General features: G+C 45.8%; 7 protein-coding genes across 9 annotated transcripts; 6 read left to right on the top strand and 1 right to left on the bottom strand.

Annotated features, from left to right (window-relative positions):
- The first annotated feature begins 209 nt into the window (after positions 1-209).
- Positions 210-3,670, top strand: BDCG_08956 (V-type proton ATPase subunit A). The gene is made up of 5 exons (XM_045424732.1): positions 210-473; positions 545-623; positions 687-922; positions 988-2,782; positions 2,859-3,670. The coding sequence occupies exons 1-5, from the start codon at positions 345-347 to the stop codon at positions 3,197-3,199; spliced, it is 2,580 nt and encodes an 859-aa protein (XP_045273384.1). The 5' UTR covers positions 210-344; the 3' UTR covers positions 3,200-3,670.
- Positions 3,671-4,111: 441 nt separating this feature from the next.
- Positions 4,112-4,646, top strand: BDCG_17890 (uncharacterized protein; the record flags this gene model as incomplete). The annotated part of the gene is made up of 2 exons (XM_045426936.1): positions 4,112-4,315; positions 4,371-4,646. 2 exons carry the CDS (start codon positions 4,112-4,114, stop codon positions 4,644-4,646), a joined length of 480 nt encoding a protein of 159 aa, XP_045282746.1.
- A 72-nt stretch (positions 4,647-4,718) lies between these two features.
- BDCG_17889 (uncharacterized protein) lies at positions 4,719-5,000 on the top strand (the record flags this gene model as incomplete). The annotated part of the gene is made up of 1 exon (XM_045426935.1): positions 4,719-5,000. The coding sequence occupies one exon, from the start codon at positions 4,719-4,721 to the stop codon at positions 4,998-5,000; it is 282 nt and encodes a 93-aa protein (XP_045282745.1).
- Positions 5,001-5,455: 455 nt separating this feature from the next.
- BDCG_08954 (2-deoxy-D-gluconate 3-dehydrogenase) lies at positions 5,456-6,492 on the top strand (the record flags this gene model as incomplete). Its single annotated transcript, XM_045424731.1, has 4 exons — positions 5,456-5,578; positions 5,660-6,108; positions 6,228-6,399; positions 6,466-6,492. 4 exons carry the CDS (start codon positions 5,456-5,458, stop codon positions 6,490-6,492), a joined length of 771 nt encoding a protein of 256 aa, XP_045273383.1.
- Positions 6,493-7,202: 710 nt separating this feature from the next.
- BDCG_08953 (uncharacterized protein) lies at positions 7,203-12,784 on the top strand. Its single transcript, XM_045424730.1, has 3 exons — positions 7,203-8,384; positions 8,503-8,915; positions 9,039-12,784. Exons 1-3 carry the CDS (start codon positions 8,377-8,379, stop codon positions 12,470-12,472), a joined length of 3,855 nt encoding a protein of 1,284 aa, XP_045273382.1. The 5' UTR covers positions 7,203-8,376; the 3' UTR covers positions 12,473-12,784.
- A 4-nt stretch (positions 12,785-12,788) lies between these two features.
- Positions 12,789-16,716, top strand: BDCG_08952 (Aha1 family protein). The gene is made up of 5 exons (XM_045424729.1): positions 12,789-12,989; positions 13,243-13,593; positions 13,669-13,751; positions 13,845-14,500; positions 14,726-16,716. The coding sequence occupies exons 2-5, from the start codon at positions 13,371-13,373 to the stop codon at positions 14,742-14,744; spliced, it is 981 nt and encodes a 326-aa protein (XP_045273381.1). The 5' UTR covers positions 12,789-12,989; positions 13,243-13,370; the 3' UTR covers positions 14,745-16,716.
- Positions 14,809-18,271, bottom strand: BDCG_08951 (alpha-amylase A type-3). Of its 3 annotated transcripts, none has more exons than XM_045424726.1 (9): positions 17,490-18,271; positions 17,367-17,405; positions 17,194-17,309; positions 16,997-17,105; positions 16,711-16,939; positions 16,477-16,639; positions 16,269-16,415; positions 15,953-16,193; positions 14,809-15,819 (listed from the first exon to the last, which is right to left on the bottom strand). In XM_045424726.1, the coding sequence occupies exons 1-9, from the start codon at positions 17,652-17,654 to the stop codon at positions 15,538-15,540; spliced, it is 1,491 nt and encodes a 496-aa protein (XP_045282742.1). In that variant the 5' UTR covers positions 17,655-18,271; the 3' UTR covers positions 14,809-15,537. The 3 variants fall into 3 exon arrangements, with proteins under 3 accessions (XP_045282742.1, XP_045282743.1, XP_045282744.1); XM_045424727.1 differs by having other exon boundaries at positions 16,495-16,639; XM_045424728.1 differs by having other exon boundaries at positions 14,809-16,193.
- Between the last annotated feature and the right edge of the window lie 1,370 nt (positions 18,272-19,641).

Here is a 19,641-nt window from a genome sequence, read left to right as displayed (position 1 = left end):
ACCCTCATTAATTTCACCACTAGGTCCTCTCTAGTGATTTAATCTGACAATAATGGTGCTTGGGGAAGAATATTTTACTGTTTTCTACAATGAGCTTAGTCGTCATGCATTTCCTTGGCATGACTCTTGGCCTTCTGGATCCATGGATTACGAGGTGAATCACGTGACATGTAGACATCTTCGGAGTTGCTTGGACCGCTTGGGTTGGTCGCGTCTGCCCTTCATTCTTTTCTTCTCTTTCCTTTCAAGAGATATTGTCCTGCTGCTATTTTTTTTTTTTTTTTACCTTGAGTGCGGTTTTTCTGGATTGGTGAGATAGCCGACCCCAGGCAACTTCTACCATTATGGGGGTTCCTCAAGATACGCTCTTCCGCTCGGCGGACATGAGCCTTACCCAGCTATATATCGCGAACGAAATCGGTCGGGAGGTCGTCAGTGCCTTGGGCGAAATTGGGCAGGTCCAGTTTCGTGATGTGGGTCGATTCCGGATGCTGAGAGTTTCTGAATGCTGACTTGTAGCTGACCTTGGAACTCCTTGCTATAGTTAAACCCTGATACCACTGCATTCCAGCGGACATTTACGAACGAGATCCGGAGACTCGATAACGTCGAGAGGCAACTGCGTACGTCCTATGCTCGGAAGATGCGTGAAACATACCGTGCTGACTTTGGTTGGATTGTTGTAGGATACTTTCACTCCCAGCTCGAAAAGGCAGGAATCCCGATGAGGCCATCCTCCGAGTTTTCTAACACTTTAGCTGCCCCCATGGCCTCTGAAATCGACGAACTGGCTGATCGAAGTGAGAGTCTCGAGCAACGAGTCGCGTCGCTGAACGAGAGCTATGAAACCTTGCGGAAACGGGAAATTGAACTAGTCGAATGGCGATGGGTCTTGAGGGAGGCTGGTGGATTTTTTGATCGGGTTCGTTCCTTTCTTAACTTATTTCATGATATTACTTCCGGTTATGGCGGTTAACCCCGTACTAGGCCCACGGTCACACGGAAGAGATCCGCCAGTCGTTTGAGAACGACGAGGCTCCCCTTCTTCGAGACGCCGAGCAGCAACCCACAAGAGGCCAGAACGGTGATCTTGAAAATCAACAGGCCTTCTCAGTGATGAATATTGGCTTTGTCGCCGGTGTTATTTCGAGAGATCGAATCGCGGCGTTTGAGCGAATTCTGTGGCGCACTCTGCGTGGAAACCTCTACATGAACCAATCGGAAATCCCAGAGGCTATAATAGATCCGTCCAATAACGAAGAAATTCACAAGAACGTCTTTGTGATATTTGCCCACGGAAAAGAAATAATTGCAAAGATCAGGAAAATTTCCGAGTCCCTTGGAGCCAACTTGTACAATGTGGATGAAAACAGCGAACTTCGGCGAGATCAGATTCACGAGGTTAATACTAGACTAGGCGATGTGGGCAGTTTTCTGCGTAATACGAAAAACACATTGGATGCCGAATTAACTCAGATTGCGCGCTCCCTTGCTGCTTGGATGATCATTGTCAAGAAGGAGAAGGCAACCTATCACACACTCAACAAGTTTTCCTACGATCAAGCTAGGAAGACGCTTATTGCTGAAGCTTGGTGCCCTACTAATTCTCTTCCACTTATCAAGACAACGTTGCAGGACGTCAACGATCGTGCCGGGTTGTCTGTGCCCACAATTGTCAACCAGATTCGGACCAATAAGACTCCTCCGACCTATATCAAAACAAACAGATTCACAGAGGGTTTCCAAGTTATCATCAACGCCTACGGGACGGCTAAATATGGAGAGGTCAACCCCGGTCTTCCTACGATCATCACGTTCCCGTTCCTCTTTGCGGTTATGTTTGGTGATTTCGGTCACGGGATGCTCATGACGATGGTTGCTACTGGCATGATTCTTTTCGAAAGAAAATTGCTGAAAACGAAGTTGGATGAGCTCATGGGTATGGCTTTCTATGGTCGATACATCATGCTTATGATGGGTGTCTTCTCGATGTACACTGGTTTGATATACAATGATATCTTCTCCAGGTCCATGGAAATCTTTCCAAGCGCGTGGAAGTGGCCGGAACATTTTAACCAAGGCGACACTGTCACCGCTGACCTCAAAGGCAGTTATAGATATCCTTTTGGCCTTGACTGGGCGTGGCATGGAACCGAGAACGACCTACTTTTCGCCAACAGCTTCAAAATGAAGTTGAGTATCCTCCTGGGTTGGTCGCACATGACATATTCCCTGTGCCTATCCTATATCAACGGCCGCCATTTCAAAAGACCCATAGAAATTTGGGGTAATTTCGTCCCCGGAATGATTTTCTTCCAGTCTATTTTTGGCTATTTGTCTTTCACCATAATATACAAGTGGTGTGTGGACTGGAACGCTCGTGGCCAGCAGCCCCCTGGCTTGTTAAATATGCTCATTTTCATGTTCCTCAAACCCGGCACTGTTGAGGAACAATTATACCCAGGGCAAGCAGCTGTGCAAGTCATTCTTCTTCTTATTGCTGTGATTCAGATTCCGATCCTTCTCTTTTTGAAACCATTTTACCTTCGATGGGAGCATAATCGTGCCCGTGCACTTGGATATAGAGGCCTCGGAGAAACTGCTCGTGTGAGTGCCCTGGATGGTGAGGAGAATGAGGACAGTCGTGTTTCTGGTGACGGGCGGAACAGCCTGGCCAGTGATGCGGACGGTATGGCGATGATTACCCAAGGCATAGGAGAGGAGGAGCAAGAGGAATTTGAGTTTTCTGAGGAGATGATTCACCAAGTCATTCATACTATCGGTAAGTAATATTGTATCTTCGGCATCATCCACCCTAGACATTTTCATCGGGTCGTTAACGTTGCTCTTCCTTTTAGAGTTCTGTCTCAACTGCGTTTCACATACCGCATCGTACCTCCGACTATGGGCCCTCTCCCTCGCCCATCAACAGCTTTCTGTAGTCTTGTGGACTATGACGATTGGTGGCGCTTTCGCACAGAACTCTAACGTCATGAGAGTGATCATGATCATTGTCACCTTTTACATGTGGTTCACTTTGACTTTTGCGATTCTTTGCGTTATGGAGGGCACTAGCGCTATGCTACATTCCCTTAGGTTGCACTGGGTCGAGGCCATGAGCAAACATTTCATTGGTGATGGAATACCGTTCCTAGCATTTAGCTTCAAGACCCTCCTAGAAGAGGAGCCGGTAGATTAGGCAGGGTTTATCTCTCCGTACTGTTTATGTGCAGCTGGCTGTAATAATTTTCTTACATCTTTGGCTTCATCCACACTTCGTACATATTTCTCTTTAGCTCTGTCTTGTACCATACCCAACGTGACATTTTAGATAAAGTCTTGATCTCCAGCTGGTTTTGTTGACTTGGCTTGCTTTGTGGCTGCAAGTTGCTCCACGGGGCTGATTCTAAGGTCAACATTGTCGCCCACTAATCTCCATCAAAGAAACAACCAGACAGAATCAGAAAACAAGGTAAGGCGGCAACCATTTATTCTTCAGTCGCACTTGAGGCACATGCCATAACCTCAAAATGCAAGAGGTTTATTTCGTCTCACAGATTATATAGATATCCTTCTTCTAAGTATACATATGATTAAAAACCTAGCTATCAAACCAGCACGCTCGCTTGTGAAAATGCTAACTGGAGATAGATGTGACATGAGTCTGCTGAATTACCATTAATCAGCTCATTCAAGTTAAATGAAGGTACATTCATCTTCCCTCAATCAACTGCTAAAGGGTTAATAAGGTTCTAACAGCTTTACTACTGATCAAATAACCTAAAGACCTTATTCACGTTCTAACCAATATAAACAGAGTGTTTGGTCGTAGGTTAAGTAACAACAGGAGGATGTAAAATGTCACAGCAAAAACACTTACATATTCCACAGTATGCCACAATGACCACCCTGCACAGTTGTACTATTGGTGGAGCTGGCATAATTTTTCAATTGTAATGTACGAGGAGAATACAACATAGCCAATTAAAGTTTTAAGTGACTGACTGACCTGACCGGCCTGCGCTTAACCCAGCAGCTTCGTAGAAACCCCCGCTTGAAACCCTCAAAAGCAGCAAACTCTGAGGGGTCATCTTCGTCCACCTCTCCTCCAATGTTGCGTGATCTGGTCTCCTCGAAAGACGGCGAAATTTCGGTCTACACATTTACAAATAGGTCGCTGCCTGGCGTGCTGGGCGACCCAGATATTCAGCTCCGCGTCTCAGGCCGCCCGGAATCTTCTGCTACAAGTCATGACCGGATGCTTGCGGCGTACGTTACTCCGTCTACCCTCCGATGCATCAATCGACGAGGCGAGGTGATGTGGCATTACCAGTTTGCAAATGGGCCTGAAGGATACATGCGTTACATAGCAGAAGCGGAATTCTCTTTTGACGGGAGGGTGCTATGGCTCTATAAACCGGACTGCGGAATTTTGGGGGGGGGGGAATCATACCGACAAGCTTCTTGCTATCAATGCGTCTATAGGCTCCGTCATCTCTCAGGTGGATTTGGGAAGCACGGGACATGGGGCGCGATTTGTTGCCCATCCAAATAACCCATTTGTGCTTCTGGATGTTGGAGAGGTTCAAGATGGATCACCGCTATACATGTTCTATTTGGACGAGGCTGAATCTATCCAACTATAATGTCATTGGTGCGAAGGCCACCGCTTACTTGACCTCTCTCTTGATGGGGCACGATGTGTGAGCGTTGATGAGATGCACAACCGTGCTGTTCTCCATTCCCTCCGCGATGGACAAACTCTGGGCGCAATTGGGGTAGACGAATTCGACCAGGACGCTTGCTATATCGAGACGAATCTAGGTGGCTACTTGGATGCTAACTTGGCAATAATCAACGTTAGAGGCGAGAGCGAGGGTTCTGGTGAATCGAGTGTAGATGAGGAATGGAACCAGCTCGTTCTAGTCGACTTACATAGCATGAAAGCGATTAGGCCAATTGGGCCCCGAACTCTGGATGCTGAGGACTGGACGTATTGAGGAAATTCCTGGAACTGGCACGAAATCAGAGGCCTAACTCTAATCAATCCGACCAGCTCCTGGGTTGTTACCCCCGTAAGAAATAAATACAAACATTTTTAATTAATTTTTCGATACAACATCCCTTGTATGTAAATAACAAGGCTCTTGCAAGATGAGGATGCGTCCTTTTTAATAAATTCTTTACAGTGGACCGGTATATATCTGGCTAGTCATGGTTGTTAGTTGCCACATGTAACTATACTTCGTATTCCAACCCCACATTTTGATAGTGTCCGGACATAAATAAGTCCTCACGCAAGTTGCGACAAATAAATAACTAGCGTCTGCAGATGAGTTGTTGTGCGACCAAAAGCCGTTTAAAACAATACCCTGGCGTTCACCCAATATTGGGACGGATATATGACTTGAGGGTCACGCTTTACGCATAGTTCTCAGATAGGATTTCTAAAAGAATGGCGGCCTCCCTTTTCGATCTTACAGGGAAGACAGCACTGGTGACAGGCGCCACAAGAGGGATTGGCCAGGCTATGGCGATTGCCCTGGCGGAGGCGGGAGCAGACGTTATCCTAATTAGGGTACGCAAGAGACGTCGCTGGCATGAGATTACTTCGATTTAAAAACTGAAATGACAATTTTGACAAGCAAACCACCCACAGGGCTCTTCTCCAGACACGACCACAAGAGCAGCCATCGAGAAAACAGGCCGGAAATGCCACAGCTACCAGTGCAACCTGGCCGATAAAGCCGCTGTAGCTCGTCTCATTCCAGCAGTTACCGCCGAGCACAAAGCTATCAATATCCTTGTCAACGCGGCGGGGATTCAGCGCCGGTGCGAAGCCGAAAACTTCCCGCAGGAGGCATATGAAGAGGTCATGCAGGTTAATCTCAATGCGCCGTTTACACTCTGTAGGGATATGGGCAAATATTGGATCGAAAATAACATGCGCGGTTGCAAGATTATTAATGTGGCCAGCGTGTGCACGTTCTTTGGGGGCGTGAAAGTACTAGCGTACTCGATGAGCAAAGGGGGCATAGGACAGTTGACGAAGGCGTTGAGTAATGAGTGGGCTTCGAAGGGGATTAATGTAAATGCAATCGCGCCAGGGTAAGATATATTTGGCCATTCGTTTCCCTACTTGAATGCGTTGATTTTATGTACTGTTTTATGCCTCCTTCTATCGCTCCTTCACTGATGAAGATCTCGACTTTTGTGTATCCTGATAGCTACATTGCAACAGACATGAATCGGGACACAGTAACTGGCGACCCAGCGTATCTAAAGAGCATCACAGACAGGATTCCTGCAGGGCACTGGGGGAAACCAGAAGATCTGAAGGGCCCTGTTGTCTTTCTGGCTAGTGAAGCTAGTTCCTATGTCAGCGGAGAGATTTTGACGGTATGTTTCTTTTTGATAAGGGGGGATATCACCCTCTGACTATGGATTCTACTAACTGGGAGTTAGGTTGATGGCGGTTTCTGTGGGCGTTGAGACAATTTCATGCCTGGACAAGCGTGCCGCATGCAGCCACTAGTTATAGAACTTGGAATTATTAGATTAGTTATATCTCATGTCAGCTTAGCAGGACTTAAAGCCCAACCTTGAACCCTGAAGCTTTCTTTCACTTCTTCTTGCTGCATTATCGAATCGCTGAAACGCGACGATTGTGCCGAAGACGGCAGCCTTCATCCACGATGTTCGAAGTACGGAGTAAACCAGTTCTCTTCTCATATTGGCTTGAACCCACATACCAACCAAGGGCAGAGTAACGTAGATGACTTAAAGGCAAAGCCATTTGCAGCTTAGAGTCCACTACCAACGATATGTGATATAAACGGCAATCTCATTTCGCCCTCGACTACGGAGTAGCAAAGTACCAGTACCCTCCATGATCCTTGAAATGCCAGGAATACAGTGAGAGAATCTCTGCAATGTTTTTAGCAGACTTACAGACGTACGATTCCCCCAGATAGATTTTTATCAGATCGGAGACGTTTTCTCATATAGTTTTTCAATTATTTTGGCCTTTCCCCGAGTCTTCCTCGCACATTTGATACTACCCCGCGCATTGTGACTCGTAAGTCTGCAGATACCGAGGCCGAGGTTTCCTGGCATCCCGGCCAAGGGCGCGTAGCTATAAATAGAATCCCGCAAAGTTCTTCCATCTTGTTCATTATTGATTGCTAAAACAAAGGGTTTCCAAAATTACGCTCCGGCTAGCCCCCCCCAGCATTAATAATTGTATTGGAGTTGGGGAAGCGGTGGAAATCATGGAAATCATGGAAATCATAATATTATATAATAATACCTGCGCCGTACCGTACAGAGTACAGGCTGCCGTGCTATACCATAACTACCAATACCCTCTCGCTCAAGCCGCTTGCAGCTCGTGGCCAGAGCACCAACCGACCACATCCCTTGACGTCTGCCAACAAGTGAACCGCTCCCTCCACCTCCGTGCTGGGAATACTCGTAGTTACCAGTTGGTCTGTTGATCCTGGGTTGAGCATGGGCGACCCTGTATTTTGCATGTCTGCCAGCACTGAGCAGTGTAGTGTTGTGTTGCATATTGAAAAAGCTGCTATTTCGGGATTGGGGCCAACCTTTGTGCATCGAGCCTAGCAAACCGGCCAACCACAACGGATGCTGCCTGTTCTGTCAACTTGAACTGGCAAATCAACATATTCCATAAGCGCCCGGTTTTGCGTGGCTGGGAATGTGTGCAATGGCGTCCTGCAACCCAGGCAAGGATCCGCCTCCAACCATTTGATCACCCCCTTGCTAAGGGCCAAATCATCAAGTTAGCACACTGGGCACAGAAAGCCCAACCGCCACGCTAAGAGGCTGAGATCGCCCAGCCATTTCTCTGTTCAAGCAATTTTCGAAACAGGTCATACCCTTCCCAGGGCCTCCAGAAGAGGAAACCTCAGAGTGGACAATCCTAGCCCTCTCTTTGGCTTCTTGGCCTCTCGGCAGCCCAAAACGGTCTGGGATTTCTAAATTCAAGATCCAGAGACTGGGAACTGGCCACTCAAAGGCAGCCTTCCAGCTCAATCTCCCCTAGCGTGGACTTTGGCTGCAGAGAATAAAAATAACTCACGCGGTGGTGACGGCTGGACGTGACTTTTTCCCAAGTGGATTTGGTGATTTCCGCTTGTCTGAATGGCCTTCCCGTGAGATTATCCTCCCTGAACACCAATGAACGATCTGGCTACGCTTGTCGACACTGCTTCTCGTGCTTGAAATTTTCTAGTTTTGTGACGGTTGCTTGGTATCGTCTTATTAATATTAACTATTATTAACTTTCTATGCCTGGGCTGATGCTTTGGGTGGCTGCTAACCTGGCCAGGGCCGCCTCCGGCTGTACTCGTGGATATGAATAGGTGAGCATGTCCTCTTCTCATTCCTTTTGTACTGTCTCAGATACATATCTCTGGTGCTCTTGTCTCCCTCGGTGCTGGTGTAAGGGGCGTAGACTGATCGTGGGTTCTCTACTACCAGCTGGTCAGACTCTAGGACGGGAGGGTCAGACCCGCAGCGGAATCCTCCTCGACTAATTGTCCCTCCTTCCGCTCCGCCCCTCTCTGGCGCGCAGGTCTTTCCCCGCCGTCGGGAGAATGTTGCACAGCCACCTTCTCTTACTACATCCTTGAGCGGTGTCCAGTTCCAGGGCGCTGGGTTTCCTGCCAGTCCAAGTTACGCACCGACTCCGAGCTCAATGAACTCCTTTTCTAGTCCATTTTCTCCAATGAGGTCGTCGTTCACTCCCTCATCGGGTGAAATGAGTGCGATTACCACCCCAATGTCATCAAGGCATGTCTCTTACAACGCAGCCTATAACCCCCAGGAATGGGGTCCTATCACAGCAAATAGCTCCCCAGCTGCGGGGGTGAGCGCGTTTGCTCCCCAGAATGGTATTATCGCTCTTATTCTCATCTCTAATTCCCTATTCCTTGTCCGCTGGGTGCGATGGATTAGTTTTTGAGATGATGAGTGATATCGCTAGAAGCGGGAGACTAATAAATATTCCGATGTAGATGCCACGTCCATACCTCCCCCTCCGTACTCCCCGAGACACCCAAAGCCGGAAGAGACACGCGCTGATGTTTCCCCTAGACTAACCGTGGGCGCGGGTGTTTCTCCACTGGCAACTGCAGCTCAGTACAATTCGCCAGCCCCCGCGAGAATTCAGGAGCCAGCTTCCGGATATCGCTACCCTGGATCTCGACCCAGGCCTGTATCGATGATTCATAGTTCTGATGTCATGCTTAGTGATAACCTACAACCAAGTGTCCCGAATGCGGGTGCCCACCCTTCACATTATATAGGACAGAGTGGCCAGGGCAATCCCCCGTTCAATACGGGTGGTGGCATTTCTAGCTTGGGATCTTCATCTTCGGGATTGCCGCATGACAATGGCTCTGGGAATGAAGCTATACGCCCTCCAGCATCGATAAGAGCAGCTTCTACGGGAGATATAGGGCAAAATCGAAATGGTAATGCGGCACAAGCATGGCTTAATCGACAGCGCGGTCGTTGGGAGCCAGGGATGCCACTCCCGCCTCCACCCCCTGGACCACCACCTAATGGTACTTGGAACCAATCAAGAGAATCGTCACGAGGTCATTCCCAAGATGGCTCAAACCGGTCAAGTCGACATAGATCACCACCGGTATTGGGAACCGGCCTTGGAGAAGTACCACCTACACCAGCTGGATGGGTTGATGAGAACGTTGTTGCCGGCGGGCGGTCCGAAAGTTCTAGAGAGCGCGTTAGTTCGATGTCTCAAAATACAAATGATTATGTGCCGGTGGATGAATTGGCTCGCTTGACTCAATACAACCGCGGACCGCAATCAGCCATACATCATAGAAACGAAGCTCCGGGAACGAGGGCCGTTAGCTCAAAGGGCATTAGAGAGCGTAGAATTGAGGCCAGAAAAGAGCATGCTTCTACCATAGAAAATGCTGGCCCTCGTAACACAAGTCACGACCTATCGGACTCTACTTGGCCTCGTGACCTGGTCCTTGGGAACCCGGGGGGTCGTGGACTTATGCGTCGTCGCACCGTAACGAAGAATGCACCCCGGACCCCACGAACTGCCCAGTCAGATGGCCAACTTACTGCATCCACAGTGAAGTCTCCGTTCCCCCTCTTAACATCAGCCAGTTCTGCTCAGTCAACTCCAAGGCAACAACCGACACCATCACTTGAAACCCTCCTCACCCAACCCAGCAACTATGCACAAACCCCTCCCTTTTCTCCTGGCGGTGACGTTCAATCGCCAACTTTGCATGCATCAGTCACCACTCCAAATATGCCACCGAGGGCGCTGCCAACACCACCACTTCAAGCCATACAGGAACGGAGTAGTTCTACGGTAACAAGCAGCTCTGCTGAGCAGGGACACACTCCGCTGGGTCAAAGTAGGCCTTCATCCCGCCTATCACGGTCTAGTAGGCTGATGGAATATGCAAATGACGAATTCATGCGTGATGCTATCCAGCGGCATCGTGATTTTATAGAAAAAGAAGCTTCCGCATCCACCGCGGTTGAAGCCTTGGAACTCTTTGCTAATTTCATCGTATCTGAGTCTAAAATACGACAAGAACGCCATGCAAGTACTTGTGAAGCCGGTTTATTTGATGTACAAAGGGTTAGAGATAGGCTTTTCCAACCAGATTCTAGCCCTCGCAACGGCGTCCATACAAAGGATTCCCCATCGGCTGGTATCAGTACTCGGGTAGCCCCGCCAGTTCGCTTTTCACCTGTGCTTCCACAAACGCGTGTGGAATCAGGATGGTGGAGTAATTACAAGCCATCCCTATCTCCGATAGGCAGCATTAGTGTAAGAGAGGATGAAATTAGTTCTAGAGGGAGAGCTCCAAGCCGCTGGTGGGAGTCACAAACTGGGTCTGAAAGTGGAGGCTCCGGGAAAAAGATCCGACGGTCTAAACAGGAATCAAAGTACATGGGTGTGCCTCGGGAAGTGCGTGAAGCAATGCAACAGGAACATTTTTCTACTGGGCTAATCGACGGCAATCAATCCCACGCTCACCCTCCTGCCTTTGGCTTTGCCGCTACGTATGCGCCAAACGAATATCCTCCCGAGAAAGTGGGCTTAGAACGGCATCCTTCTGTACCTCGAGCGCCAGCGATCGCGTCTCATATTGATCGCCAGTTACCGGCGTTGGATATCTCGAGATTCATTACCCTTCCACCGCCGTACCCTAGGCACTACCCTGCAGTTAATAACAAACATCCTGATCTCCTGTATTACCGGAGTACAGTGCGGTCTGTCAGTGACCTCACGGAAGTCCAGGAAACAAAACAGGCGCACCAGATAAAACTACAAAAACTTCAGCATGAACATCAAATAAAAATGAAGGAATCTCGACGCGCATTTAGGTCAGACATGAATACCCGCATAGAGCAAGGGACGCTATCTTATGCAGAAGCCGCAGAGGCTGAGGCAGTCCATCTTGTCAAAGAGCAGAAATGCGAAAAGGAGTTAGTTAAAGCCGAATTCGACTCTTACGAAGAGGTAGTGTTCCAGCCTTTACAGCGCATACTCACAGACCGGATCGACATCACGACCACCTGTATTGACAGCCTCCGAAGCAAGCTGTTCGATTCCACCCAAAATGGGACCCCCAATCAAACGCAGGAAGAAGGCGATGAACGACCAGAGCTGCTGGAGAAGCTGACACAGCTCAAGTGGCTGTTTGAGGCACTTGAACAGCTACATCGGGAGGTTTATAACCTCGAGAGTGAACGCAACGAGCGATATCGAGCAATCGTCACCTTGCCATATAAACAGACCAAAAACGAAGAGAAACTTCAGGAGACAGCCTCTTTTTTCTCGCAGGATGCGCAAAACCGGAAACTGACGTTCGCCACGGAAACACTACGGCGCTTTGAAAGTTTCATGGAAGTCATTGAACAAAATGTTGGCAGAGGTGTGGAAACCCAGCTTTCAGCCTTCTGGGACATTGCACCGTCCCTGGTGACGGTCCTCCAAAAAATCCCCGAGGACCTTCGATCGTTTTCTATCCAGATACCTTCGAAAGAGTACGCAGAGAACCCCAGCTATTACCAGTTCCCTCTACAATATCTCTACTCCCTTCTCTCTCACGCTGAAAAATCGACATATCAAATCATCGAGTCGCAAACCAACCTACTTTGCCTATTACATGAAGTAAAAACTAGCCTCATGACGGCGAATTGCAACGTTATGGAAGTCCAACGTATAATATCGGGCGAGCCGTTGGAGAGTGTACAGCGGGAAATGACGGAATCGAGCGAGGAAGAAGAGAAGAGGTTGACGGCTGATCTGAAGGATAAGGTGACAATGGTCGAGGAGCAATGGGCTGAGGCTCTTGGAAAGGAGATGAGTCATGTGAAGACGCGTGTGCAGCAGGATCTTGTGAACCAGGGCGGATGGGATGATACAATGTTTGAACAATCTTAAAAAGGATCGATTTGCTATCTATCTATACTTTGTTTTGAGACCCTTGTTTGATTTGCGATTGTTTTGCTCTTTTGAAGGTTCAGGGTGAACATGTTTTCCTCTGTAGTACGATTGGCTTTTCTAATCCGTTTTGATCGCAAAGATACCCAACCCTCGTTTTATGTTCGATGCTTTCATGAATTATGTTTTCTTCAATGTATATATATATACCTTGCGCCCTATATATACTTCACCCCTACTTTTCCCCACCCTCATTCGGATAGATGCCAAGAAATACATCACGTGCCAAGTATTATATAATCTAGCTTCCCCAAATTTTCGGTTCTTTCCTGTCTTTCTAGAGCTTTCCAAAAGTTGCAGGTGAGAAATTCCCGACCACACATAAAAACCTCCAACACACCAACTCCTCTTCAGTACAACCCTCTCTGTTCACGCTTCAGTTTCATGTTCACTGTTGTTTGTTGTATTGATCTACTCCCCGGCCGAGTTCAACCGATCAACTGATTCCATCTCAACTGTGAGTATTCCGGCTCCGATTTTCTCTAATATTACCAACCGTTCCTTTCATGATGAGACTTCATAGCTGGCACCAGTCCTAGAAAGACTTGTACTCTGTTTGCTGCGGACTAGCTTTTGCAATGGCTTGTATAGCCTTGTTTCTGATATTTTAATTTCTCCCGCAATTTTTGTTCTTTTGTGTGGTTTATTTTTGTGGAGTTGGATTGAATTTTTTTTTCTTTTGCTAAACTAACATTCCTTCTTTCCACCAGAATCCTACAGCTAAAAAGAGCCATTCCCAACCGACATCTATTGCACTCCGCTCCTCAGATCAGAATAGCCCATTAGTAGAGACATAAAAAACAAATTTCGACTTGCTGCCGAAAATTAATAGAATAAAATGGTGCTCCACAATCCTAACAACTGGCACTGGGTGAACAAGGATGCTTCTGCTTGGACCAAGGAATATCTGGAAAAGACTCTTACTACCATCTCTGCAGAGGAAAATGGAGTGACTGCTCAGATAAAGAAGGTCGTTAGCCTCGATGGCGACGTAGACGTCAGCCAGCGGAAGGGCAAGGTTATCACATTATTTGATGTTAAATTACAATTAGAATATGAAGGTTAGAATGCCTCTTTCGCCAACAGCATTGCTCTCTATGCGGCTGGAACCTGAGCTGAGATAAGGCTGTTCTTAGGTAAGACAAGTGACGACGAAGAAGTCAGCGGTTCAATCAATGTCCCCGAGGTTGCGCACGATACCGAGGAAGACGAGTATGTCGTACGTTCCCTAGTTAGACCCTTGATGCTTTTTCATTTCTAGCTGTAGCGTGAAGATCTCGTTTATAACACGATGTGAAATTTTTTGGAATAGTTTGAAATTGGCATCTACTCCGAATCTGCGTCGAAGCAGCCGGTGAAAGACCTTGTCCGCTCGAAACTCGTCCCTGAAATCCGCAAGGAGTTGGCAAAATTAGCCCCTGCTCTGATTGCTGAGCATGGAAAGGATATTCAACATGCCCCCGGCTCCAAACCTTCCAGCGGCTTTGCGACACCAAATCATGTCCCCCAGAGCAGCACCCAAACTCCAAGAACTTCCACTCCTACCACCACAACCACACGCACCTCCAGTGTTAATACTGTCAGCGTCACCGCCGTAGACGAATTCCGCACTACCGCAGAAGAGCTCTACACGACCTTCACAGACCCCCAGCGCATCGCCGCTTTCACTCGTGCTGCCCCTCAACTCTTCGACGGCGCAAAGGTTGGCGGTAAATTCTCGATTTTCGACGGCAATGTAGACGGCGAATATGTTAAGCTGGAGTCTCCGATCTTAATTGTGCAGAAATGGCGCCTTGCGCAGTGGCCTGAGGGACACTACAGCACGCAAGAGATTAATTTTGATCAGAATGATGTCGACCGGGTCACCAACATGCGCGTGAAGTGGGATGGCGTTCCTGTCGGACAGGAGGACGTCGTCAAGCGGAACTGGGAGGGATACTATGTTCGGAGCATTAAGCAGACATTTGGGTGCGTTCGAATTCCCTTTCCGTTTCCCCCTTTTCTTTTCTTTTCTTTTTGTTAAGATTATTTATTCACGTTTTCTCCTCTCCCCCACTCTCATACATATTTCACCCGCCAACACCTTGAGTGTCTTCCGTGCTCGACCCTCGTTCTCACCTTCGAAATCTCAGCATTCGTGGACAAATTTACTGACTCCTCCCTTCTCCCTCTCCCTCCTGCTACTCGGTGTAGGTTTGGCACGATACTATAATATATTCCAAACCGCTTAAATGTCAAAAAAGAAAAGAAAAATAAATAAAAATTAAGACGTTCTCGTTTTTTTCAGATAATTCCTTTGAAATCCAACAACACTAGCTACGAAATAGGTATGAAATGAAAAATATAAAAAAATTTGACTGACTCAATGAAGCCAGTAAAATATCAAATCAAGTACATATTATCGAACAAACGAGCAAATGCGACTACTTTTCTTAGGATCACCCCACACACAGTCAACGGCTAAATGAAGACAGGAAGGATGCTTCAAATCGATCTGCGGTGCCGAAAGATGATCCAGGGTCGTTTTCCACTCTTGCCTACTATTTCTTGCTATTTGTATCCATTGCTGAAAGCATTGGGGAGGCGTCTAGACATCCCGAGGAAATATGTTCGAGAGACGTGAGCAGATCAAATTCCATCTAGATAGACCTTGCTAGCAATTCAATAATTGAGGTAAATTTGCATTGTGATTGGTGAATAGAGTTCTCGCACTTCCAGAAGCCCTTCTCACAACCCCAGTCAAGGTAGAGAAGAGTAAAATGTCGTTGAGTTCGCTCCAGTTGCATACTACCTTTCTTCTTTCTTCTGTGAAGTGTGGCTCAGTTGATTAAGTGTACGCAGCACGCAAAGTTATTTATGGGATCGATTATTACTTCCTCGTTTACACGCATTTCAGCCCTTAAGACCGGACTGGAATCCGAGAAGCTTTCTTCCAGATATACACTACCCCCTCTTAAAGCCCATTCCCACGTAAAGTTTCCTTCCTTTCAACTTCCATTAATCTCTCACCCGCATATCCCGCTCTCAACAAGCCTCTCACTCGGATACAGGATCCTCGGCTCTCCCGCAGCCATAGATACTGGTACCTGCCCATTAGAACCCACCACGGCAGTCGTGCACGTGTAAATATCCGTAACACGCATACCGGCCGGATACCCCGTCCCACCCAGCTGCAGCGTGTATGAAGCACCGCCAGAGCCAAGGTTAGAGAGTACGGTGATAATTTGTTTGCCGTCGAAGCCTTTGCGCATCGCGATGGTGCTTTTGTCTTGGTAGATGGGATAGTTCTGTATTTGTTATATCATAGAAGGTCATTTGAGACTACTGCTTAGGGGAACATGTGTGGGGGCGGTTGGACGAAGGGAGCAAGCAGGGCGGGTGGTCGTATGGCAATGAGTAAGGATGTCAATTGGCACTTACTTTATACGTAAGATAATTGGGATCGTCTGCGATGGCCTTCTTCCGAATTTTATTGGCTTTGGCGGTGAGCTGGTAGAGAGGGCTTTCGGTGTTATAGCCCGACAGCCAGGTTGCTTCGCGGTTGTCTGGGTCCTTCCTCCCCGCGTAGTGCTGCTCTTGGCCAGCGTAGACTATGGGAATCCCGTCGGCAAGAATGGTGAAGACCAGGGCATTTTTGGCAAGAGACATGTCTTTGGTATAACTTTGATAGTAAACCGATGTTAGAGATGTTGAGGGCCGAGGAGGCGTGCCCTGGGCAGGTTTGGGCGTCACATACCTTGCGAATCTTGGGGTATCATGGTTCTCAGCGAACGTTCCTAGCAGAGTGGAGTCTGCGCAGCTGTCTTTCATTGTGTTGATCATGTTGTATAGATTTGCGATATTGCCGCCAGGAGACTTGAAGACTTCGAGGAGAGCGTAATAACTGCGAATATTTTAGCCAACCCGCCATATTTCTTTGGTAGTAGAAATATCCGTGATCGTACATTGGAAAGTTCACCAACCCATCCAGATAATTCTGATAGTGGCAGGTGTACCCTGAGTCACCACTATATACTTCTCCCATGGAATATACACCTGCTGCATCATTGAACTTCCGCCAGAACGGCTTCGGTACATGCTTGACTGTATCAATTCGAAGGCCGTCAACTGCGACAATTGTTAGTTCCCAGAGTAGGGTGTTGAACTGCGGAAATGATTTAAATAGCGCTGTCACTCACTAGAATAATTGGAAACAAGAGCGGATATCCAGTTGTTGAAGATGTTTTGCACCTCTGGATTCCCAGTATCAAGATCCGGAAGCGACACTGTATTATCCCCAAGCCAACAGTTTTCGACATTAGCTTGATCGTCGTAGTTAGTGATAGGGCAATAAGCATGGAAATAGCCTTTGCTATTGAACGGAACGAATCGACTATAGTCCATACTACTACTTGGACCAGCATAACCCTAAAGAAGCTGTGAGACCAGGGTAGACAATTGCTCGAGTTGCGCTTTCTTGCGTACCATATGGTTTGGAACTACGTCGACCATGAGATACATGCCGCGATCATGTAATGCCGCACTTAATGCCCTGAGATCGTCTGCAGATCCATAATGAGGTTCCACATTGTAGCTAAAGGAAAAGAGCAATGTAAGCAGCACATACAACCATGTTTCAAATACAAGCCACTTCCCAGGGAAATGTAGACATTGCGACTTACATATCTTGTTGCCAATATCCGTGGAAGGCTTCCCCATATCCAGATTTCTCGGGAAACTGCTTTGTCACAGGGGTAATCCAGATAGCAGAAAACCCCATGTTCTGGATGTAATCAAGCTTTCAAACGTATCAGACTAGGTGGCTATCAGAAACAACAGCTGCTCCTGGGTGTACCTTATTGATAATTCCATGCCAGGTCCCACCGCAGTATCTCTACGTTAATGTCAGCTTGGACAACCCGTTATTTGGGAGGAAGAATGGACTGTGCCCTTGGAAGTAAGAAAATTGGTAGCTTACTCGATCTTCGGTGTTGCATGGAGCAGTTGTAGAGCTATCAGTTCTTGCAAACCGGTCCGTGAGAAGGAAGTATATCGATTGCGAACGCCATTCTGCCGGAGTTGCAGCAGTAACTGCTTCTGACAGAGCGAGAATGGCCCCTAAACCACTGGTGGAGAATTTCATGATGACAGATAATAGTGCGTTTCCTTTGTATACTCAAACAGTCATCCAGGAATTTGACCACTTTTATATCTCGAACATGACGATTCCTCCTTTGTTTCGTCTCAACAACTTTAGGCATCCTAAATTTCAAATGTGGACGACGCTAAGATCGACAATTCCCGGACTCGTAGTATTTATGTCGGCATCCCGCAAGAGAGCGGACTTAGCTCCGGATGAGGCATTCTGTTAACTAGAATAATCGGAATGCTTGCAGAGAATTTCCACCCCGGATATCCTGTAATCCGGGGTTCCTGCGGGGTAACTGGGGTATCGTATGGCCAAATATATGGCTATTGCCAATGCATGCTGCCTGACAGGAGCTGGGATATGTTCATGCTAGGAAGCACATTTGTTCATGTGTCACTGGCAAAATTCATCATTGAGAGAGCTGTGAATATCAATCAAAGAGTGAAGCTGGTTCCATGTCTCCTGAAAACATTGTGACAGTGCAGGAAATTAACAGGAGTTCATATATATTCAATAAGAGTTATATACTTGAGTGGGGAGAGGCATCTAGGTGAATGTGATTAGAGTTGAACTGTAAGAATAAGTGCTCGCAGGCGATTATTCGGGTTTTTGCAGCTTGGCATGATATGTACTGTTAACTACTAGAAGTATTCACAGTAGAAAGATAAAATGTAACCATGCCATACTTACTCACTCTCTCCAGTGAGTGTGTCACAGTGTATAGAAAATCACATTATACAGAAAATATTTTCAATATCTTTATTCTTCATCTTTAAATAATCATTATTAATTATAATCATGTCTAAATCTTCTAATTACACTGAGAAGCAGTTACAAAGAGCTGTTAATATATATAAAAGTAATTCAAAATTAAAAATCACATCTCTGTCATAAGAATTCAAAGTCTTATATATTATCTTATATAAGAGAATTAACAGAAAGAAATCAAGAACTATAAGAATTTCACTGAATTAAGTATTAAATGACAGTTAGAAAGAGATAATTAAGATATAAATTTATCAGTTAAATATTAATTTTTATCTATTTATTATCAAGTATATCAAAACTGCTATGAATTATATATTAAGATAGTATTATATAGATTCAGAGACTGTATCTCTCACAGTAAGTAAGATATAAGTATATTAATTTATTAAATATCTATCAGATTATAAATAAATTAAGTAAAAGTTTATAAATTTAAAATAAGTATCTTATAAGAATATAAGCTTTATTATTAACTAATTTAATTAATATAAAGCTATCTTTAATTAATATTATTTTTTTCACTGTGATATCTATAACTTTAATGAAATTAAATTTTAAAAAGAAGAAGAATATAAATAGTGAGTTATAACTATCTTTAGAGATATAAATTTGATTATATAGTTATTATACTTCTTCAGATTAATAACAGTGATAAAGTGTATTAGTACAGATAATATAGTATTGAATTCATTAATTATAATAAAATTAAAGATTTATTTTATAAGAGGTCTATACTGAATAGATTAGTATTATATTAATAGATCTTATATAACAAAGAGAAAAATATTAGAGAAGTAAAAGAAAGAGAAAGTATGAGAATCAGTGATTAAAATAAATATTTATATATATGTGTGATAGTGTACACAGTGAGGCTTCAGAGTGAAAGAATCTATACACATTTATAGCAGCTGAGAATTAATGATTGAGAATAAAGTGAAGAATCTGTATGTGTTTATAACAGCTGAGAATCACAGTATATACATGTAATGTCGCGGAACCGAAGCGGTGACTAGTTAGTAATGTTATGTAAAGATAGTTGTTTGAAAAGCTGTATAAGTAAGCTTAACTATCTTACTTAAATAGTAAGCTTGTAGACTACAGAGTTATTATGAAAATATCACAGATATAATACTTAGTATACTAAGAAGATTGTATGAGATATATAGTAACTCTTGTATATATTTTAGTAAGAGAAAAATGAATCACTGATCTC

The sequence above is a fragment of the Blastomyces dermatitidis genome (assembly GCF_000003525.1).
Source record: "Blastomyces dermatitidis ER-3 genomic scaffold supercont1.12, whole genome shotgun sequence".
Lineage (NCBI taxonomy): Eukaryota > Fungi > Ascomycota > Eurotiomycetes > Onygenales > Ajellomycetaceae > Blastomyces > Blastomyces dermatitidis.
This window is presented reverse-complemented; position numbering and strand designations above follow the sequence as displayed.